The sequence below is a fragment of the Dunckerocampus dactyliophorus genome, chromosome 1 (genome assembly GCF_027744805.1).
Source record: "Dunckerocampus dactyliophorus isolate RoL2022-P2 chromosome 1, RoL_Ddac_1.1, whole genome shotgun sequence".
Classification (NCBI taxonomy): domain Eukaryota; kingdom Metazoa; phylum Chordata; class Actinopteri; order Syngnathiformes; family Syngnathidae; genus Dunckerocampus; species Dunckerocampus dactyliophorus.
In genome coordinates, this window is record NC_072819.1 from 31,079,034 (window position 1) to 31,102,011 (window position 22,978).

Here is a 22,978-nt window from a genome sequence, read left to right on the forward strand (position 1 = left end):
TTGTGGTGAACTTCGTTTTTCTGTTTTTTGTGCTTTTCTCCCACTCCTTGTGAGTGTGCTTTTTGTTATTTAACATTGTTTTACACATTTTTCGTCATCTCTGCTTTGGTAGACAATCACTGGCTGTACGCCAATCGTAAAAAATATACATTATTTTTCAGTTTGGGGTTACCTTACCATTCACCAATTACCTTTGTACTATTTCAGCTATTCATTGGAGTTGAACAACTTGAATTGCAATAAAAAAAAATACTACCAGCAGTTATTAATACTTACTTTCCTAAAAAAACGTTCTGATATCCATTTGTTTTTTCTTGGGCTGTTCTCGCCGTGTCTCTGCGCGAATTGGAAGCACAACGTTCACATTTGGATTTTTAGTGATGTGGATGTTCTTCATCTGATCAAGTGGAATGGATTGCATGACACACAAGGGGCTTAAACTATTAAGTACTATTGACAGGTTGTATGATTATTAATTTTAATTCACATCCTGGCTACTTTATGTTTATTTTGTCAGCACTTCTTTGGAAAAGAAATATACTTAATCATATATTTAAAATAAAACAACACTAAATTATTTTTAATTTGGCCTAAAATAGGCCTAAAGACACCATGCTCCAGCAAATATTGTAATACAAGAAGAACAACTAGTTCCAACAATAGCACACAGCACAACCAGGATACAGATGGGGAGCAGCAGAAATTGATAACAGCCCCACCTAGGTCACCTGGAGTCGGGGGCCGAAAAGCCTCCGCTAGACGCCCCACCTAGGTCACCTGGAGTCGTGGGCCGGAACAGTATCAATAAAATATCTGTATCAATCAGTGATGCTCATTTGCACATGAATGTAGACTTCAACAATGAGAAATATGATCAAATAATACTTACGTCTTTGATCGTTTCAATCAGAGCTATCTCTGGAGAGGCAGACTTTTGGATGCATTTATTATTTTGTATCTCAATACTGTACTGTAAATTGTGCAAGTGCAAGTGCACTTCTCAGCCAGCAAGAGGCGCCCTTCTGTTAATAGTGTCACTAAAATCACCTGTTGACGTCGTCGTAGGAGGAGGTCGGTTGCCGAGGTTGGTCAGCTAAGTAACACATCACATGGCTATCATTAAATGTCTTTTTTTCCCACAGAAAAATCGCCGAACAGCTGGAAGCAGTGGAAGCGACCCATCAGGTGAGTGCTGTCAACTTTCTAAATGGAGTAATTGCTAATGCGTGGTGATTTCGCTAATGTTACTGTTATCACTGTGATTACTGCCACAATTTCAAGTCGGCTGTGAATGTGCTTGACATAGAACTTCTTGGTATTGTTAATATGAAGGCAATTGTAATTTGCCACTCAATCTTTTAGGGGCCTCTTGAATGACTCATCAGTGTGGGAATAAATAAATGATGCCAAAGTTAAGAGTCTCTCTCAAAACAACCATATCCTGTATTGAGTTGATATCCTGTTTGGGCCATCCAGGAAACAGGAAACTATTGCGCAAAGCCTCTGTGGATGAAGTAGTTGTGACGTCACGTTTCAAAAGTCAAACATCCAGCTGGACACATGGAAGGGGGCGGAGTCACACGATGTGGGCGTCAACATGCAGTCACGTGGCTTCAATAGGGGCAGGTGTTGCTTGAACAGAGGTGTGCTCCTGTTTCTTCTCCACCTCCCCCTGTGGGACTCTCCCACACAGGGAGGCTAGGCAGGGTGGGACGAGGAACTGCTGCCATGACACCTGAAGGCAGAGCATGAGGCGGCTGAACAAATCTGTCAGCGGGTGTTAACTGCTGATTAATTTTGGTCTAATTTGCTGCCACTTCCTGAAATCAGTTTTCCTGTGCAGCCTTGAAAGAACTGTATCATGCGTCTTCTACCACGGCGGCGGATGTCCCCTGTGAAGTGGGCTCTCATTGGGGGGGCTATCTTCATGGTGGCCTTGGTGGTTCTCCAGAAGGATGCCGGCCCCTCACCCGCCAGTGACGCCTGGTTCCAGGACCTGGTGGAGAAGAAGGACAAGATGATGGTCATGGTCCGTGAGGCCGTCAACAACATCCACAACATCCAGATTGCTGCTTTGCCACCTCCTCCTTCTTCAGACCTGGTGGAGCCCTCCAAAAACATTGTTTGCCCACCTGGCTTCTACAGCAAGGACGAGCTCAAGCCTTACTTGGAGAGACCACCACAGGATCCCAACGCCCCTGGTGCTAATGGGAAGGGATTTCAAAAAGACCTTCTGTCACCAGAAGAGGAGAAGGAGAAGCAGACGGGTATGACCAAGCACTGCTTCAACCAGTTTGCCAGCGACCGCATCTCTCTCAGCCGGAGCCTTGGCGAGGATACGCGGCCTCCAGAGTAAGACGAGCTTTGATGATTTGAATTTATCAGTGCTATATTTAGCTGAGTGCTGACACAGCCCACTTCCATTGATACTGTACCTGGGCTCTTTTCAGCGTGGTAAATGATTAACAGCTCATCAGTATCATGGGAATGGGCCTTCTAGTTCAGGCGGCACATTTAGCCTCTCCTTAGAGAATGTAATATCGTCGGGGCCTCCCAGACTCCCCAAAAAAATGATTGTAAGGAGTATATTTTGGATATTTTTCTGCTTACCCAAGACACTGTTAAATCTGTCAACATAGGAAGTAAAAATCAATTCATTTTGCTTTTGTCATGTCTTAAGTTAGCAGGTTGGCTAACTTAAGGCAGGTTGGCAGGTTTGAAAACCCTGTTGTGGTTGAATTGTAGCCACTATATTTTTTGAAGACTTTCATGCATCTGTCCTTTCTCTCTCTAATCCAACTCCCTCAGGTGTGTAGTGCTGCAGTTTCCCCGCTGTCCTCCCCTACCTACCACCAGTGTTATAATAGTCTTCCACAACGAGGCCTGGTCCACCCTACTCAGGACGGTGTACAGTGTCCTGCACACTTCCCCTGCCATCCTGCTCAAAGAGATCATCTTGGTGGATGACGCCAGCACTGACGGTATGAAGACGCAGTCAGACAGGGGGGTCCTAAGTGCGGCCTAAAAAAAAAAAAAAAAAAAAAAAAAAAACAATAACAGAAAAAATGTGCAGTAATTTTACAAAAATAAACTCAAAATATTAGTTGGAAACTAACGAGAAAAAGTAATAATTTAACGAGAACAATGTTGGAAAAATGTGGTATTTATTTAAAGTTGTAGGATGAGAAACAAAACAAAATACTGTTGTAATTTGGGAAAAATTAGGTTGGGGGAAAAAGTTATAATGTTACAAGAATAAAGTCAAAATATTATGGGAATAAAGCCATATTATGAGAAAAAAAATACAAGAATAAAGTTGAAATAGGGAAAAAACATCATCTGTAATTTTACGAGAATAACGTCAAAATATAAAGAGAAAAAAGAAAAGAAACCTGTAATATTATGATGAAAAGTAGCATCATTTTAGTAGTTTTAATTCATAATACTATGAGAAATAAACAAAACAAAATAAAGTTGTAATTGTTGTGGTTGTGGAAAAAGTCATAATACGATGGGCATTGAGTTATAATATTATGAAAATAAAATAAAAGTTACAAAGATTGTCTAAGAAGAAAGTTTAAATATTTGGAAAATTGCATACTAATATTTCTGTTGCACTTTGTGTATATCACAAAGCTGTGATGCAGTTTTTTCTTCAAATATATAAAACGTCTTAGCATATCTAAATGTGTTGCTTCACAGAAAATCAAAGTGACCCTTGCATCCTTTAATTTTCCGGTATGTGGCCCTCCACACCCCTGCAGTAAAACAACATTGTTAGAGTCATTTTAGCAGTTATGTTTGGGAGGGTTAATAAGACAAAACACAGCTATTATATCTTGGCAGTAATTTCCTTGTATTGCTGTACTTATTACTGCACAAATTAGCTTAAAGCATATTTAATAAGTAAAAAGGTCCCACCCAGGGAACAACAACTGTTTTGACTGTTTCCTACTTAAATATTGACAATTTTACCTGAAAAAAGTACATTTAAAAATCATTTAAAGATGCACTGGCTTGACAGAATAGTGTTTCTATCACTGCCGTGGCAGCCTGTGGTCACTTACATTAGTGATTTGTGTTAGTAGACCTGCCCAGACATCTGGGCTAACATTACTGGTCAGAGGTGTTGTGCAAACTTTGCGGCACACTCAAATGATTAGTGTTGCTGTTAACGTACAAGTTGTTTTTACTTTTCACTCTCTACTCAGCTCGTTGGCTAATATTTATGACAAAGAGGTGTGTGAATGTTCTGCTGACTCTGTGACCACTCCCTGGTTGATGGTCTTGCGTCATCTGTGCAACTGCCATTGTCACTTTTAATAGGTATCAAGAGTCAGCGTTCAGGACACTGCGGCTTCCTCCAGACAAACTTTTTGTTGATGTTGTATCCCCACAGAGTACCTGCAGAGCCAATTGGAGGAGTTTGTTCGCCAGTTCAAGATTGTCAGTGTGTTGAGGCAACAGGAGAGGAAGGGCCTTATCACAGCCAGGCTGCTGGGTGCGGGGGTCGCAAAGGGCGAAGTGCTCACCTTCCTCGATGCACACTGTGAGCAAGTACACACAAATAACCACATGAACGACAAGGGTCATAAGGGGCAGTAGTACTAGTATGGTACCCTTGGGGGCCGGTGGGTTGACGTGACAAATTTTTATAAATATGACATTGCGTGGTTTCAGGTGAGTGTTTCCATGGTTGGTTAGAGCCACTGCTTAGCCGCATCGTTGAAGTGCCAACTGCTGTGGTTAGTCCCCACATCTCCTCCATTGACCTCAACACGTTCGCGTTCAGAAAGCCCATTGCTACTGAACGTGCCTACAACCGAGGAAACTTTGACTGGAGCTTGGGGTTTGGTTGGGAGGCGATCCCCGCAGATGCCCGTAATCTGCGCAAGGATGAAACCTATCCTGTCAAGTAAGAAGATAATACTAGACTGGTTTCACTCTGGTCTCATTGGATCTATTGATCTTTTTTTTTGTACTATTTCACATTTCAGAACACCCACTTTTGCCGGCGGTCTCTTTTCCATCTCAAAGAGCTACTTTGAACACATTGGAACATATGATGACCAAATGGAGATTTGGGGTGGTGAGAATGTGGAGATGTCCTTCCGGGTCAGTCATTTTATCCCACCTTACACGTTAGCAATGCACTCATTAGATCTGAAATCAAAACTAAACCAATTTAGAAAAATAGAATTTCGGTACTGACATCCAAGCTGCCATCTTGCTGGTTTGCAATGCATTGTGGGTTTTGTTTTACGTAAACAACAAACATGTGACACATTCACTAGACATAAGAGCAATGAAAGCAGATAAGGGAGAAGATAATGAAGATGAACTATTAAGGCGACCGTTACCTGACAAACCAACTGCATCTGCCCACTTGTATTATTACCAATGCCATAACCAGTGTGACATTTCTTAAAGCACTGAATCATTCTGCTTCATTGTCTCTTATTTCCTTGCTGAAGTACTTCGGGTTCCAGCTGAAATGGAATAATTTGCCACAAGTGCTACCTGTGACACAAAGCGCATAATTCCATTGCATTGATTTTTGAACAAGCAACATGACAATCTGCAAAACACATCTTTAGCAGATATTTACAGCAATTATATTTTTCTCTTTCCAGATCTTCCATTCCTTTATATTTGTAAAATCAGTTAACCACTGTTGACTGAATATCTGCATTGCCTTTTGTTTTTTGTCTTGCGTATGTATGTGACAGGTGTGGCAGTGCGGCGGTCAGCTGGAGATCATTTCATGTTCTGTGGTGGGCCACGTCTTCCGGACCAAGAGCCCACACACCTTCCCCAAGGGCACAGAGATCACTCGCAACCAAGTGCGCCTGGCCGAAGTGTGGATGGATGACTACAAGCAGATCTTCTATCGTCGTAACCAAAAAGCTGCTGCTATGGCCAGAGAGGTCAGTGTGGGGACTCACAGGGTCAGATTTTTTTTTACATATAACAACATTTCCTGTTTTGGTTGTAGCACACATATGGGGACATCTCTGATCGTCTAAAGCTGAGAGAGAACTTGCAGTGCAAGAACTTCTCTTGGTACCTAAACAATGTCTACCCAGAAGCTTTCGTTCCAGACAAAATCCCAGTCAAGTATGGAGCGGTAAGTGGTGTTTCTCTACATTCAAGGTTCCAAAGTGGGGTTGCGTACCCCCAGGGTTACATCCACTGTCATGGCGGTATGTGAATAAAAATGAAAAACAATCAGCGCCTAACACTCACAATTACAAGTGAGCCTAAATGCCTCACAGCGCAAGGAGAGCGGAGCGCAAAGGAGAGCATGAAGTTGTTCATTGCTCTGTGTGCATCATATGAACAAATAAGTACGTTTGATCATTATTTTGTGCATTAAGAGTGTTTAATCTTGACGATTTCATTTATACCGGTGTTCCAATTCCCAGCATGGCGCAGCGGCGAAAACCTGTGAGTGGGGATTACCCCGAAAATGAGGCTTTATCGTCGGTTGTATTTATTTTTGTACTTTGGATACTGCTTTATCATGATCGTTAAACTTTCCCCTTCAATTTGGTATTAAATGAATATGCAGACTTAAACCATAGCCAATGTGAGTGGACAAAAAAGTGAAGCTCAAATTCAACCCATTCAAACGGAAGGATGCCATCATCAGACTGTAATAAAAGATATGTAGGATGATTACTTATCTATTTATTAGTGCTCATGTGAAACTTTATCAAAATGTGACCATGCAAAATACACATTTTTGAACCGTAATTACTATAAAATTTAATATAGCAAGTAATTATGTGCAATATTTCAAGTTTATTATGATAAAAAGGTTTATGTTTTTTGAGTGTGCGGGAGAGAGGTTACATGCTTCAGGTCAAATGTCTGAAGGGGTACGCCATTGTACAAAGTTTGTGAACCGCTGCTACAACCCCAAGGCTGCATCTGTCATTTATCCTGCCTGTTGCTCCAGATAAGGAACGCCGGATCTAGAACCTGCCTGGATACCGGTGAAAAGAACACAGGAGGAAAACCCCTTATCATGTACAGTTGTCACAACATGGGAGGCAACCAGGTACATACACAGAAATCAAATCATAGAAATCAAAAATAGAGATGATTAGCCGAGCAATCTGTTTATGTCTTCTTCAGTACTTTGAGTATACTACCCATAAGGACCTACGTCATAATATCGGCAAGGAGCTGTGTCTTCATGCCGTGCCTCATCCAGCACCAGTGAGGATTGAGAAATGCCAGCTGCATGGAAAGGGCACAAGTTTATTGCCACAACAAGAGTGGATCTTCACAAAGGTTGGGGCTGTTTCAACCCTTGTTTTCATTCTTCAAAGACAAGTGTGACACAGCCAATCAATATCTGTACTATTTTGCCTTTCCAGGAGAACCTTTTGAAGAATCCCAGCAGTGGGGAATGTTTACAGCTGAAAGGAAGCATTATTCAGATGGACAAATGTAATGCTGCTGACCTCTACCAGCACTGGAGCTTCACTTGATTTCCTCTTCTGCTGAAACGTGGCAAACTAGTCATACTTGTCCTAGTAGAGGCCAAATTAGTGCGGGTCAAGGTGGACCTTGTCTGGAGTGAGAAGCATTTGGTTGCAATGAGTAGCTCGATAACATTGCAGGACCCAGCCATGACTGACTCAAATGGATACAATGGTTTTATGATAGAACATGGCATTTGGATGGATTAAGGTGGTCAAGGACGGTAATTGACACTCCACCTTGGGAAATCACTTTCAGTGAATGTAAAGATATGAGGTGTCTGGTTTTAAATTATTTTTATACTTACTTGTGTGAGACATCCTGCCGGTATTGGGGTGGTGACGGTGATGATGATGACATTGCAATAAACTAATTAAAATAATAAATAGACAATACTGTATGTGCCTGTGTGAGTAGTTGTTAGCGGTTTAACTTTTTTGTCTTTCCATTTCGGAACTTCTAGAAACAACAGTCATTAAATACGACTTTATTTGACAAGAAATAGGAGCATGAGGTTGATAGAGGGATTGGTGCAGCGTCTGCAGTAATGCGGTCGCTGTACCGGACCATCGTGGTGAAGAGAGAGCTGACCAGAAGGCAAAGCTCTCAATTTACCAGTCGATCTATGTTCCCACCCTCACCTATGGTCATGAGCTTTGGGTCGTGACCGAAAGAACGAGATCGCTGATACAAGCTGCTGAAATGAGTTTTCTCCGTCGGGTGACTGGACTCACCCTAAGAGATAGGGTGAGGCCCTGAGTCAGCCGGGAGTGGCTCAGAGTAGAGCCGCTGCGCCTTCACATCAAGAGGAGCCAGTTGAGGTGGCTCGGGCATCTAGTCCGGATACCTCCTGGGCGCCTCCCTGGTGAGGTGTTCCGGGCATGCCCAGCTGGGTGAAGGCCCCAGGGAAGACCTAGGTCATGCTGGAGGGATTATGTCTCACAGCTGGCCTGGGAACGCCTTGGTGTCCTCCTGGTGGAGCTGGAACAGGTGGCCAGGGACGGGGGAAGTTTGGGCTTCCCTGCAGAGACTGCTGCCCCTGCCACCCGGACCCAGATAAGCGAAAGAAAATGGATGGATGGTGTAAAATAGTCAGAGAATTGTACAGGAGAAGAACCAGTGGTGGAGACTCAATGGGTCACAATTTAGACATGGGTTTTTTAAATTTGCAATATAAGGGATTTGCAAGTCACTACAGATTGGCACTACAGATAACAGATAAATTACCCACTCCCTCCTGAGGTTTCTGCATAGACACACACACGAAATTACATTTTCCAGCCTCATACTGTTTGCTTTGTTGGAGATGACCTATTACAAACTCTCCACTGTAACCAAAGCAAATGACTTGATCAGAGGCTCTAGTTAATGTTTGTTCAAACATTGTGCTGGGCGGTGTTGAAAGGCGACAAACATTCCTGGCCATTGTGTCAACTGTTTCTGAAGAGCTTGAAAGGTGAAGTGACGGTTCTGTTAAACCTGCTCTGACGGAATGTACGTTTGACTGTCAAGCGACGTTCTAAAAAGAGCACATAGACAGGTAGGATTCTTTTGCAACACTAGGTGGCAGCATTAGCGCAATGTTTTCGCGTTGAGGAAAGTTAGGATTTCAGTAGAGTTTTCATCCCAACTTGTGCCATATATCCAAACAGGCGGAATTCCAGATGGACATGAAGAGGACTACTGAGCCTCTGACTCGCTCTGAGGTGTTTAACCAGCTCAAGAGGGAGCTCTATGGAGAGCATCATTCCGGTCATTCCGAGAACAACTTATTCATCATCCTGGGTGCTTCTGTGAGTTCAACTTCTTAATTGACTCTTTCCACTATTTCAACAGCAAGTTTTATTCATAAAATATGTTGAAGAGAAGGTTTGAAGTGACCGAGCTGACACAAAACCTTAGCTGAAGTGTGGCAATGAAAAAAATCTTCCAAAAATCAATGAAGAAAGGAGAAAGTATTGTTGTAAACATTTAGTTTTCGATAGCCCATACTCACAAGTTTGAAACGTGACTTTTACCAGCCTTTCTTGATTTTGTGTGCCAATGCAAGTGAGTATTGCACATGCATTCGCTTGCAAGTGGAATGTGTTCAAAGTCTGCTCATATTGCCCAACAGATATGCACACTTCACTTTTAGTGTGGAGGCCGGTTTACCTGACCCTTAAATCATGCCGTAAAGGTAGTTTGTATGGCTTATTGTGCCAAAACGGATTTGCTGTGCAGCAGGTTTGCATATAACAGGGCTTTTCAAAGTGTGTCACAGCGAGCCTCCCCTCAGAGAACTTAACATGGCTAGGGCTTAAAGTGTTTGCAAAAAACAACAAACGTTAATCAAACATTTTTGTCATACTGCTGTCATACATAAAAATACAAGTATAAAATACAAGTGAAATTAAGTTGTGATTTTGACAGGATTTTGACATCCCCCCAGAGAGTTTTCTGAACTGTCGCCATCTTGGCTGTCACATCGCGACGAGAACACGTTCCGAGAACCAGATTCAAACACATGCAGCCATGAACTCACAGCAAAGCCAAGACAGTACCCATTCTCACTACAGATGCAAAAATGATGTTTGGTGCTGTCTGTGAGACAGTGACATGCGGTGAGGTTTATGGTTGGTGAGGCTATTACAAGTAACACAGAAAACCTTCTAGAGCAGGGGTGGGCAAACTGGCCCATCAGGCCCGCCAGGCGTCTTTCCAAATTCTTTTTGGAACCTGCCTAAAGCACCATGTGGGCATACAAATAAATATCTACACAAATACCTATGCCAAAAAAAACACTCATGTATTCCCGCCGCAAGGCATGCTGGGTAGCTTGTGGTACTCTTTCTCCCAACATTTTGCTGTGTTTGTCACATTTTTGCTTGGTTGCAAAATATGTTGAGGAGGTCGTCAGAGAAGTAAACAAGGAGGAGTTAACATACTCTTGATATCCGGTATTTTATTGTTCATAGCTCATATTGTTGTTGAAGCTGGACTACCCAGCATGCCTTGCAGGCATTTGAAAATAACAGTGTTAAATTGATTGTTATATTAAGCGCTTAGTTTACCACCGACTTAGTAGTAGTAGTAGTTGTAGCGGATGTGTTGTGTTTTCGTTTCGTTGCACCGTGAGCAAGTATGACGCTCTGTTTGATGACGACCTATATATAGATGGCCCTTGCACCAAATTTTTTAACCCAATGTGGCCCGCGAGTCGAAAAGTTTGCCCACCCCTGTTCTAGAACGACATCAGAAAACTGGAGTGGATATGGGAAAGTTTTCAAACAAAGTAAGTTTTCATCACTGCTGCTCAAGTAACAATGAGTTAGCCCCTAACAGCTAACAGCAGAAAGTCCCATGTCATCAGTGCAGTCCTAGTCTCACTGGTGTTGTTGTCAGTCAAAGGTTATTCTAGCAGCTCTAAAAGAACCTTGCTACTTATCTACCTAGTCAGCCTCCTGAAATGCATTGTGAATAATAATAATTAATAATAATCATAATGTGCTTGCCGACCTGTCGGGTGTACCTGGCGCCACCAGGAATTCTGGGCCCTTGAATAAATAAATGTATATATATATATACATGATTTTTTCTTTTCCACAATCAAACGTCGTTTGGGTTTTTGACTTTTTATTTCCATCTGTGGAGCAGTATTGAAACATTTGCCCCACAAAGTTTGCCGATCATCTGACGATGCAAATGGTGTGTTGTAGAACTGTGAACAGGCTTACTCTGTCTTCCTTAGCGTTCCAGAAAAAGCCTTCAACACAACGGCATAATATAAAATGTATATACTGTATAACAAACATCAGAAATTCATCCAGAACTGGACCATAACAATTTACAAAGAATTGGCATGAACAATAACTTCCGTGTGGGAGCTTCTCACTTACTCCTTCTCCAGTCCTGGAAGAAGTGACAAAAACTGTAAAAAACAAACCCAACCAAAAACAGAACTGTAAATATTCATTATTCAAGCACACATCTAAATATGTCGTTCTATGTTTTCTTTCACGGAGAAAATAAGATAAAAATGTGTTTTGATGTCATGAGAATTTTAATTCTCCTGTTCCTCAAAAAAAAAATTGTTTTTTGGAGCATGTACTCTCTCGTCACAGGAACTAAGAAATAAAATAATTTTGCCTTTAAAAAGTTATCTCTCTCAAATGTCTGCACCTCCAATGAAGTCTAGATGGCACCACCCAGGGCAGATATGGTTGGTCAACCCCGGATAGACAACGGGACATCAGAAACATTTTGTAATGCTTGTTTTAACATAATTTAGGTTGGGTTGGAAAAGGATGAGCAGTTAAAAATAAGCATCAAGGAGTAAACAACAGACCTTTCCCCCTCATAGGGGAATCTTGCAAAGAAGAAGATCTACTCCGCTTTATGGTGAGTAAATAAGCCAAACATAAAAGGAGTGTTGATGGAAATTAATTAATTAATTAATTAATTAATTGTTTGGACCAACTTGTGCTCTCAGGTGGTTGTTCAGAGACGGCCTGCTTCCAGACAACACATACTTTGTGGGCTTTGCCCGGTCTAACTTGACAGTGGAGGACATCAAGAAGACATGCCTGCCTTATATGAAGGTAGCCCATTTTTATATTTCTCACAGCTGTTTGTTGAATGTGTTTATTTGTCGAAATGTGCCCTTTTCTTCAGGTGGCTGATGAAGAAGGTGATTGTCTGTCTTCCTTCTTCAGTAAGAACTCCTACTTGAGAGGCAGCTATGACGATGGCAGCTCATACGACAAACTCGACACACATTTGTCATCTCTACCTGGAGGAGTCGATGCCAACCGGATTTTCTACCTGGCTCTGCCCCCCACCGTCTACCACCATGTCTGTGCAAACATCAGGAAGCACTGCATGAGCCCTACGTCAGCATGCACACACAACAAACATTGTTCCCTAGCTGGTAGAGCACCATTTGTAACCGAACCTGTCCCCAAGCAGAGGGTGGAACAGGCTCATCATGGAGAAGCCCTTTGGCCGTGACCTCCAGAGTTCACAGGAGCTGTCGGCCCACCTGGCCTGCCTCTTCAAAGAGGACCAGATCTACCGCATAGACCACTACCTGGGCAAAGAGATGGTCCAGAACCTCATGGTGCTCAGGTAGCAAGTGCACACATACACACAAACTATTGATGGAGGGGCAGATTGGCTTGAGATTGTTAGGGTAAAAAAAGAAAAGAAACATAGAACACCGACTGGCCTTATACATGACCACTTTGGGTCTGAGATCCAATACAATAATGTAGTATGCAGTGGAGTAGAACTGCACTGGAAACATTTCGGTTGCACAAAAGTGGTCATTAAATGCATGTAGCCATATCAGATGCAGGGCTGTTTTATTCGGATCTGTGAGATATGTGCAGTAGCTGTGTTTTCTGCCCTTTTCAAAAATGTCTAGTTTTGGCTGTGTTGTTCACCCTTCCAGATTTGGAAACCGCCTCTTTGGACCTACATGGAACAGGAACAGTGTGTCATGTGTGGTACTCACCTTCAAGGAACCCTTTGGGACATATGGACGTGGAGCAAACTTTGATGACTTTGGGATCATTCGGTGAGACTCACAGTCAAAATGAGATGAAGGACTATAGAAAAATGCACTGACATTGGTCCATTTTTCTTAACGCAGAGATGTCATGCAAAACCACCTCCTCCAGATGCTCTGCTTGGCTGCCATGGAAAAGCCTGCCTCCACCTGGCCCGATGATGTGAGAAATGAGAAGGTAACAGCACTAAACAACAAAAATTTACCTCCACAGTCATTCACTTGTCTTTTTTTTTTTCAATGAAATCAAGGTGAAAGTGTTGAAGTGTATTGCTCCTGTGGATGCGTCAGATGTAGTGCTTGGACAGTATATGGGGGACCCTGATGGGGAAGGCCAATCCAAGTTGGGTTACCTGGATGACCCCACTGTACCTAAAGACTCCTGCACACCTACATTTGCGACCGCTGTGCTTTATGTCCGCAATGAAAGATGGGATGGTGAGAGGAGACATTTTAATTCCTTTCCAAATTATGACGTTGACCAAATGAATTCACATGTAAGAGGTTTGTATCTATAAAGATGTACATTTTGTTCTGATCCAAATTGTTCACCCTTGGTGGAGGTCTGACCTTTCCTGCCATTCATGTCAGTACTGTATGCCAATGCATCCACTGATCTTCCCATTGTCTTCTTTTCCAAGGTGTTCCTTTCATTCTGCGCTGCGGTAAAGCCCTGAATGAGCGTAAGGCAGAGCTGCGGCTGCAGTTCACTGACGTGCCCGGCAACATCTTTGCAACACACTGTCAAAGGAATGAACTGGTGGTGCGAGTGCAACCAAACGAGGCCATCTACCTGAAGATGATGACCAAGAGGCCCGGGGTTTACTTCAGCCCAGAGGAGACTGAGCTGGACCTTACATACAGGAGCCGTTACAAGGTGCAAGCAATTTAGTAGATGCTCCTTTTTATTTGTACCTGAAACATTATTTACAAACAATCTCATACCAGAATGTGAAGCTCCCAGACGCTTATGAGAGGCTCATACTCGATGTCTTCTGTGGAAATCAAATGCACTTTGTCCGAAGGTTGAGCTCACACTGTTCACCAGTTAGTTCTTTTGTATAAATGTTGTCTTTTCATCTCAGTTTCCTCTACTTCTTGACCAGTGATGAGTTACGGGAAGCCTGGAGGATTTTTACCCCGCTCCTCCATCAAATGGAGAAAAAGAAGACACGCCCCATACCCTACAAATATGGGAGGTAAGCATTTTTTCCCTAAAAGTTCAACCTCTAAAGTCACATGCTCCTAAGGTTGTACAATTTTGAATTCAAACAAAATTTTGGTGAAATGTTTGTATGTGTGTGTACGTTATATGGTGTCAATAGCGCCTTCTTACAGCTTGTACAATACGCTTTCACTGGCTCCTATTTTGGTCAGACTTGAAGACTTTAGCCCTGGAACACATTATTTCTGTTTTCATTATTTTCTATGGGGAAATTAGTTTAAAACTTGGAGATCGACCAGCATTCACTATAATAAATACATTTTCAGTCTACACTGTCCACTATCAGGACCTGATGTTTTTCTTACCTTTTTGCACAGCCGTGGCCCAAGCGAAGCAGATGATCTAGTCAGGAAGGTCGGATTCTGCTATGAGGGAAAATACAAGTGGGTACAACCCCACACATCATGATGCCCACTATCTCTCAAACACTCACGCACGTACACATCAACATATGCACCATCGTTGACAATTTTCCAACAATAAAGTTTATTCCCAACTGTGACTTTGATTTTGTCTGCACGTAGTGGTGGGTCGGTGGGGAACACCAAGGTGTTCCCAGGCCAGCTGTGAGTCATAATCCCTCCAGCATGTCGTAGGTCTGCCCTAGGGCCTCCTCCCGTCTGGGCATGCCCGAACACCTCACCCGGGAGGCATCCGGACTAGATGGCCACCTCAACTGGCTCCTCTCCATGTGAAGGAGCAGCGGCTCTACTCTGAGCCCCTATCTGTCACCCTATCTTTTAGGGTAAGTCCTGCCACAGTGCGGAGGTAACTAATTTTGGCCGCTGCTATCCGCAATCTCATTCTTTCTGTCACAACCCAAAGCTCATGACCATTGGTGAGGGTAGGAACATAGATCGACCAGTAAATTGATAATGTTGCCTTTCAGCTCAGCTCGCTCTTCACCCAGTACAATGACCGCATTACTGCAGACACTGCACCGATCCAACTGTCGACCTCACGTTCCAACCTTCCCTCACTCATGAACAAGACTCGAGATACTTTAACTCTTCCACCTGGGGAAAGACCTTGCTCCCAAACCGGAGGGTGCAATCCACCCTTTTACGACTGAGAACCATGGCCTCGGATTTTGAGGTGCTGAGTATCATCCCCGAAGCCTACATTCAACTGCAAGCCCAAGTAAATGTTGAAGGTCACAGCCCGATGAGGCCATCAGCACCACATAATCTGCAAATTGCAGGGACGAGATCCTAAAGCCCCCAAACCAGACCCCCTCAACGTCTTGGCTGCACCTAGAGATTCTGTCCTTGGAAATTATGAATAGAATCTGTGAAAAAGGGCAGCCTTGGTGGAGGCCAGCATTCACTGGGAACAGGCTCGACTTATTGCTGGCAATGCAAACCAGGCGTATGTATTGTAGTAGCATGCCACCAATCCCGTACTCCCGGAGCACCCACCAATGTTTCCTGTGGGGGACACTGTTGAATGCCTTTTCCAAGTCCACAAAGCACATGTAGACCAGTTAGGCAAACTCCCACGTACCCTCCAGTACCCCAGGTTGTAGAGCTGGTCCAGTGTTCCGTGATCAGGACAAAAACCGCATTGCACCTTCTGTAGCCGAGGTTCGATAACAGCCGTACCCTTGTGTCCAGCACCCTGGAATAGACTTTCCCAGGGAGGCTGAGGAGTGTAATCTCCCTTTAGTTGGAACACACCCTCCAGTCACCTTTCTTGAAAAGGGGGACCACCACCCCGGTCTGCCAATCCAGAGGTACTGTTCCCGACATTCACGCAATGTTCAAGAGATGTATCAGCCAAGATAGTCCCTTGATATCCAGAGAGGAACAACATTCGTAAAACAAGCTTGGATAAAGAGTTTAGAGGGAAATTTTACAGACAAATTCATGGTTGTGCTATGGGCTCACCAGTTTCACCCATAGTGGTGAATCTGTACATGGAAGAGATGGAGAAACAGGCTCTCACATCCTTCTCAGGGACAAAACCAAGGCACTGGTTTAGATACGTGGATGACTCCTTTGTCATAATCAAAAAACAGGAAATTCAGTCTTTCACAGATCATATCAATGCGGTGGACACCAATATCAAATTTACTCGCGAGGACGCTAAAGAGTACCAACTAGCCTTCTTAGACTGCAAGGTAATTAATTATAGGAGAGGACAGACAGCTACTTACAGAGGTCTTTAGAAAGGCCACACACACTGACCAATACCTGCTTTTTGAATCAAACCATCCACTACAACATAAACTAGGTGTTATTAGGACCCTCCAACATAGAGCGGAACAAATACCAACTAGTGCTGAGGGAAAGAAAAAGGAGACACAACATGTCCAGAGAGCGCTCTCAACCTGTGGGTACCCGCGGTGGGCTTTTAACAAATGTCAAAAGAAGAGAGTAGGGAAAGAAACCCATAAGCCCACAGAAGCAAAAAGGAGAGGAGTGGTAGTCCCTTATGGGGGTCTCTGAAAAACTCCAGAGGATCTTATGGCAACACAAAATTCCTACCTATTTCAAACCAGTAAATACCCTGAGACAAATATTAGTGCATCCTAAAGACAAGGCTCCAAACCAAAAACAGAGCAATGTGGTCTATTCCATCCACTGTAAAGATGAGGAATGCAAAGAGCACTACTTTGGGGAAAATAAGCAAATGCTCCAAAAAAGGCTTTATCAACATCGCAGGGACAATGCTAGTGGTCCTCAATCAGCAGTACATCTACACCTTAAAGCAACCAATCACTCTTTTGAGGACAGCGAGATAAAGATTTTGGCCAAAGAAAACAAATGGTTTGAAAGAGGAGTAAAGGAAGCTATTTTTGTCAAACAACAGAACCCAGCATTGAATCGGAATGGTGGTTTGAGGTTTAATTTGGACCCTGTGTTCAGCAGGTTACTGAGACCAAAACCCACAGCTCTTAGTCTTGCAAATGAGGTGGAGCCAGGGCCAAGCCAGAACAATAGATGCTAACGAGCCAGTATCAGAGTCGTTCATACCCAACTACAGGGAGCTACACTTCCCTTTGTTCGGAGGTGCTAATGGCAGGAGAGGATTAGACCACAACTTTGCCCAGGCTTAGTGTAAGGAACCAATAGAAGGAGGGTGTTGGCACACCAATTCCGCCCACTCTTACTGTATTTAAGGCCTAGGCTACCAACACTTATTAGTTCGCTGACAAAGCTGTTCGGGTGAGGAGCGAAACGTCCGACACCTTCTTCACAGAAATACAGATGACGTCTCAAGAAGCCTTTCCCTCGATGGACAACTCCTGTACGACTGAGAGCCTACACAGAAGCTTGGATAAAATAAAACTTCCTGATCACCTTTGAATATTGCTAAAATGACATCTCAGTGGGAATGACAGTTAATAGGCGGCCGCATGTGATGCTGTATGTGTAATGCATAAAATGCCCAAATGTGTTTTCACATTAATATCCAGTAGCGGACTAAGCAATTTTGGGGCCTAAGGCGAACACAGCCAGGGGCCCCCTTCATATGTTCTTTTAACACAAACATGCAGGAAAGCCAGCCTCAAAGGCCCCTGTCAATATACAACCTTGCACTAAATGAATACAGGGTGAACAGAATAAGAGAATAAAGTTTCAAACATAAAACCAGTGTATGTCAAAATGCCAGATATTTATTTTTCAACAAAAACAACCCAGACGTCATCACAACAGATGCCTGTGTGTGTGTGTGTGTGTTTCAAAGAGAAAGAGACTGTGTGTATGTATTGAGGGTGAAGATGAAAAATTTCAATGTAACAAAAGCAATTACTAAACAATATATGCAAATAGTCATATCTATACACCGTGCCAGGAGGAAGGCATGGAAATCGGGAGAAATCAATTGTTTGCAAAGATGACTTGTTTATGTGTGTGAAATAGAGAGACAGAAACAGGGAATGTTTGTGTTCAAAGGGGGTGTTCATGTCTAGAGAGAGAGAGATTATTTAGACATGAATACTGTGAAGCAACTAAGGTGTCGAGTGCTTCAAAATATGTATGTCTAAATAATTACCATTTCATTAATACAATGTCACACACTCCTCCCCCCACCCCCACCCCCTTTCACACCTGTGGTGTCTCAGCACCAAACTCAGCATCCGGTAGCGGATGGAACTTGGCTCACAGCTAGCGGTAGTTAGCGCCGGCTAGTTGACATTTTTTCTACCGACACCGTAAAGAATCTTGACACCTTCGACAACGAGGCAATATGTTTTCTGGCGTCCTCTCGCCGTTTCCTCTTGTCAAACCTGCTCCGATAAATTCGCTTCATTTTAAGTAGCTTCACACTTAGCTTCTCACAAAAGTGCATTACCGACGTCATCATGGAACAGTTCATTATAGTGTGGAGGAGAGGGGGGTAGAAAATATAAATTTAGCTTTCAGATGGCTTTCTTTTTTGTTCTGTTATTTGTTTAGTATGCTAACATAATTATATAATTTGCCTTAATGGTAGGTCCGCCCCTGTTCATACCGATCATACCATACCGTTGAAGTGCACCTGCAAAAAGTTAATTGGCAACTTACCAGTCAAACTGGATTCATTTGTACAGTCTAATGAGCCCCAATACAAAATTTGTACCAACAGATCTACCTTTGCTCAGGATTTATTGGTTTATCCATTTCAAAATTAAGAGTGGTCGTATGTACGTATGTATGTATTATACCGAGAGGTGTTTATAATAGTTTGTGTAATACTTGAGAAGGGCAAAACATTAGGAACAGCTCTCATCTTCACACATTCATACAGTATGAAAAACTGCCTAGTTTCCGAAGGGATCATGCTTTGCTTCAGAATGTCACCATACATGTTGGAATTCGTGTTTCACCTCAATGAACTGCAGCTTGCCAGTTACAGGTAGCACTCATGCAGTCACAGCAGAGCTGACCCTACCCAAAGTGGCGATTTACATTTTAAAAGAAATAGAATGCTATTGTTTTTACTCTCTTTAATTTATGGTTATAGTTATGGTTTAATTTATTTGAACATGCATGCAAGTTATATTGGAATACACCATATATTACAGTTCACAGTTACACATGTCCAAAAGGATTAGGAAGAAGAAAATCTTATTTAAACCTACCCTCCCCCATTTGTTTTACATCTTTTGCAATACATTTGTTCACTTCCTGTATTTCAAATGCACTCTTTGCTGGTTTAAAATACATAGGAAAATGATAAGGTTATATAATAATGTGGTAAAATAGTAGTAAAGTTCTTGTCACCGTAACTACTTCATATGACAATCATAATAAATAATAAGTATAAAACAGACATAACAGAACATAGTTGGATAATGGAAGAACACTGACAATGAACTCAGAAGAATGAAGAGTTAGTAATAAGTGTTGTAGTGATAAGACATAGCATTGACAAATAAAATGTAACAGAACATAGTTGGATAGTGGGTGAGTATAAACAACTCACAAGAATGAAGAGTTAGTAGTGAGTGCTGTAGTGATTAGACGTAAGTACACAGTGGTTCAGGACTCTTCTTCCTTGTACTTTGCAAACAACCGTTTGTATTGTTTCTTGAAATCGCTCATGTTGGTGCATTGTGTGAGTTCCTTGCTCAATCCGTTCTATAATTTGATTCCACATAATGAAAAGCTGAAAGTTTGTAGCGTTGTTTTCGCGTATAAGTGTTTGAAGTTACATTTTTCTCTGAGGTCATATTTCTTTTCTCTTGTTGAGTAGAGTTGTATGACATTTTTGGGTAGCAGATTATTGTTCCCTTTATGCATAATTTTAGCCGTTTGAAAATTTAGTAGATCAGCAAATTTTTATAATTGTGATTTTAGAAATAGAGGATTTGTGTGTTCTTTATACACGACATGGATTATCCTAACTGATCTTTTTTGCAGTACATTTAGCAAGTGGAGTTTGCTTTTATAGTTATGTCCCCATATCGCCACACAATATGGGTATGGTAATACCAGAGACCAATGGAGTGCATGGAGTGATTTTTGATCAATCAATTTTATCTTAATTTGTAAGATTACATGTCACCCAATTTACATGACTAACGTGTATTAAACAAATCTGAAATACAATAGCAACATTCTTACTACAAAAGAAAAAATCCTGTAAATAAGTGACTAAATAATAGTAATAAATTATAAATATAACATCAAACAATATAAATAACCAGAGTTTGCATACAATAGCATCCATATATAAGCTACTTTTACATTATGCAATAACTACATACAAAAAACAAAAGTTACCGTGTTTTCCGGACTATAAGTTGCGGAGTGTAAGTCGCACCAGCCAAAAAATCACAATGAAAAGGAAAAATAACATATAAGTCGCACTGGACTATAAGTCGCATTTTTGGGGGGAAATTTATTTTATAAAAAATAAATTTTCCAAGAACAGACATTTCATCTTGAAAGGCAAGTTATAGTAATAACAATAAAATGGATAACAGGCGAAATAGGGCTGTTAACGGAACGTGAATAGGTGGTATGTTAACGTATCATATTAACAGTTATCCAGATAACTATAGCTTAAACAACATGCAAAGTTATAAAGGTGTTCATCATTTGTGTTCCTTCTTTCTCAGTTGTCTTCATAAGCTGCACACCTACACCTACAGGCACGCAGACGGAACCACGTGACACTCCAAAGCAAGGAAGAAGAAAGAAATGATGCTCATAAGTCCGTCGTCTTCCGCTTCCGAGAAGTGGAATTACTTCTGAGAGTCATTAGGGAGTGTAAGACAACAAAATACAGGGACGAGGCGGTGATGGGTCGATTACATCATCGTTATCGTATTGCCTGTATACATGGCAACGACAAGCCGGCGTTTTCAGATTTTCCCACTCTAGAAGCAGTTTTCAAAAAATATTGTTTCAGGTCACCCAGAACGCCCTTCCCGTGTGGATGAGAGACTGAAACAATAAAATACTTTGTCATTTTGACCTGAAAATGTTTCAGTGTGGATAGCCCCTCAGTTGTCTTTATAAGTTGATGTTTACGTTGTAAGTTTTCAGTGGTACAGGAGTGATGGGAGTAGCAGATACAGGCACACAAGCCGAGTGCGCCCTCTTGCGGCTGTCAGTATAAAAAAAACATGCAAAAATCGCCCTTATAGTCCGGAAAATACAGTACATACAAAAGCTATATAAAATACCTATATACAACAGTATGTGCAATGATATGTACAAAAATGATGGGAGCAGGGAGGCTAATTTGTTATCATTTGCAGTAATATAAATTGGGCATTGCTTTACATTTGAATTCATGTGAGCGTTTCCATTTTAAGAGATCATAGTAATAACTAGTTTTATTTCCCAATTTTTTGGCACTCCATGGAGGCCACGGCACGCTTAGCATTTGCCTATACAGTATTGCCTAATGGGCCAGCCGGCTCTGAACCCCTGATCATTATGCTACCACCACCATGCTTGACTGTAGGTAAGACACAATTTTCTTGGTACTCACTTGTGTTGTCAGTTATTTAGACAATAATGGCTGTGTGTTGACAAATTTTTAGCAAACAGTAAATAAAACATGCTATACAAGCTGTACACTGACTCCTCTAAACTACTCATGTTTGGATGATAATATATTCAATTAATACGTAAATACCTTTCTGACACAGTCAATCAAAAACTGAGCATCTTGTCTTGGATGTCATTAAACTGTACATGAGTATAGGTAGTATAGTAAAGTTCTCTTTTATTTCTTTTTGCACCAAGTAAACATAAATACAAACATAAGCTCAAACCTAACAGCAAAGAAACCTATCAGCATATCTTACAGTATATTGTAACAGCAAATTCACACTTGCCAAAATAGCATATTATTTAAATCCTTAAAAAATCCATATGAAATGACATTTCAAATTACACTCAGTGAAAGGTGCCTTTTCATGACCCTATTTGTCATTGTCTTTCACATTTCACCATTCCGTCTTTGTAGCCGTGCATGGCCGCTGCATCTTCTATGCCTCTGGCGTACAGTCGTACCAACTGGCCGTGAATCCTGACAGACAACAACACACTTCATGAGCAGACATCAGAAGGAGGAGTGCAAAAGGATGTTTTTGCTTTAGCAAACCTGCAGAGGATATCAGTAAATGGCAGAATCTCTCCATCACAGTTCCACACAGACAAGGTGGGGGCTGTCCTGCAGCACAGACCACAGAGGGGGGTGCATGTTGCCTTTGGATGTCCCCCAAGTTTCTCTGTGAGGCGCTGCTGAGATCCATTCCTGCTTATGTCCTCCACATATCCTCCATCCTCTTCTGCTGCTGCTGCTTCTACTTCAGTCGACTCTCCTACCTCCTTGTATGCTTCCTCCACTTCGTTAGACAAGACAGAGAAGCGAACAGCCTTTACACGATGGACCTCCACAAATGGCAGATCAAACTAACAAAAAAAAAACAGGAAAAAAACGTTCATAACCATGTTTATTGTCGTGACACAATATACAATCCTACTCTGTCCTGTGTGCTTGTGTGCCTGTAGAGGTACTTGAGGAAAGCAAGTGGATGAGTGTCCCACACCAAGATGAGGTCCCCTGTTCCGTCCGCCAGGTGAGCGGATGGAGAGAGTCCGAGAGGACTTCTGGGACACGAGCAGGACATACAAGTGAGAGACACACACCTGAACTTGCCCTCCACGCTCACCCAGTCACCTAATGGACACAGAGACATTGTACCATAAATGCCCTATTTATAGCTGGGGCATTTTTTCTACTTAAACGGGAAAGAGGACAGGATG

General features: G+C 42.2%; 3 protein-coding genes across 10 annotated transcripts in view; 2 read left to right on the forward strand and 1 right to left on the reverse strand.

Moving 5' to 3' along the window:
* Window positions 1-1,055: 1,055 nt before the first annotated feature.
* On the forward strand, window positions 1,056-7,993 carry galnt6 (UDP-N-acetyl-alpha-D-galactosamine:polypeptide N-acetylgalactosaminyltransferase 6 (GalNAc-T6)). Of its 3 annotated transcripts, XM_054780577.1 has the most exons (12): window positions 1,056-1,084; window positions 1,143-1,185; window positions 1,844-2,352; window positions 2,809-2,981; window positions 4,400-4,549; window positions 4,681-4,915; window positions 4,998-5,115; window positions 5,730-5,927; window positions 5,996-6,127; window positions 6,962-7,063; window positions 7,141-7,299; window positions 7,386-7,993. In XM_054780577.1, the coding sequence occupies exons 3-12, from the start codon at window positions 1,862-1,864 to the stop codon at window positions 7,497-7,499; spliced, it is 1,872 nt and encodes a 623-aa protein (XP_054636552.1). In that variant the 5' UTR covers window positions 1,056-1,084; window positions 1,143-1,185; window positions 1,844-1,861; the 3' UTR covers window positions 7,500-7,993. The 3 variants fall into 3 exon arrangements, with proteins under 3 accessions (XP_054636552.1, XP_054636551.1, XP_054636553.1); XM_054780576.1 differs by having other exon boundaries at window positions 1,071-1,185; XM_054780578.1 differs by lacking the exon at window positions 1,056-1,084 and having other exon boundaries at window positions 1,112-1,185; window positions 1,477-2,352.
* Window positions 7,994-8,946: 953 nt separating this feature from the next.
* On the forward strand, window positions 8,947-14,900 carry LOC129184607 (glucose-6-phosphate 1-dehydrogenase-like). 4 transcript variants are annotated; one of them, XM_054780656.1, is made up of 14 exons: window positions 8,947-9,031; window positions 9,144-9,284; window positions 11,834-11,871; window positions 11,963-12,071; window positions 12,145-12,362; window positions 12,436-12,597; window positions 12,923-13,048; window positions 13,124-13,217; window positions 13,291-13,477; window positions 13,681-13,916; window positions 13,988-14,064; window positions 14,146-14,238; window positions 14,582-14,647; window positions 14,789-14,900. In XM_054780656.1, the coding sequence occupies exons 2-14, from the start codon at window positions 9,156-9,158 to the stop codon at window positions 14,832-14,834; spliced, it is 1,581 nt and encodes a 526-aa protein (XP_054636631.1). In that variant the 5' UTR covers window positions 8,947-9,031; window positions 9,144-9,155; the 3' UTR covers window positions 14,835-14,900. The 4 variants fall into 4 exon arrangements, 3 of the variants coding, with proteins under 3 accessions (XP_054636631.1, XP_054636641.1, XP_054636650.1); XM_054780666.1 differs by having other exon boundaries at window positions 12,439-12,597; XM_054780675.1 differs by lacking the exon at window positions 14,789-14,900 and having other exon boundaries at window positions 12,439-12,597; window positions 14,582-14,718.
* A 6,934-nt stretch (window positions 14,901-21,834) lies between these two features.
* Window positions 21,835-22,978, reverse strand: part of zgc:158263 (ceramide kinase family protein) — an 11,344-nt gene continuing 10,200 nt past the window's right edge. Inside the window, exons 11-13 of one of the 3 annotated variants that reach the window (XM_054781930.1) lie at window positions 22,696-22,892; window positions 22,314-22,624; window positions 21,835-22,238 (exon numbers count right to left, since the gene is read on the reverse strand). In XM_054781930.1, coding sequence (XP_054637905.1) covers window positions 22,139-22,238; window positions 22,314-22,624; window positions 22,696-22,892 — 608 coding nt within the window. In that variant the 3' untranslated portion in view covers window positions 21,835-22,138. The remainder of the gene's footprint in view (window positions 22,239-22,313; window positions 22,625-22,695; window positions 22,893-22,978) is intronic. The other 2 variants (XM_054781921.1, XM_054781912.1) reach the window with 2 other exon arrangements.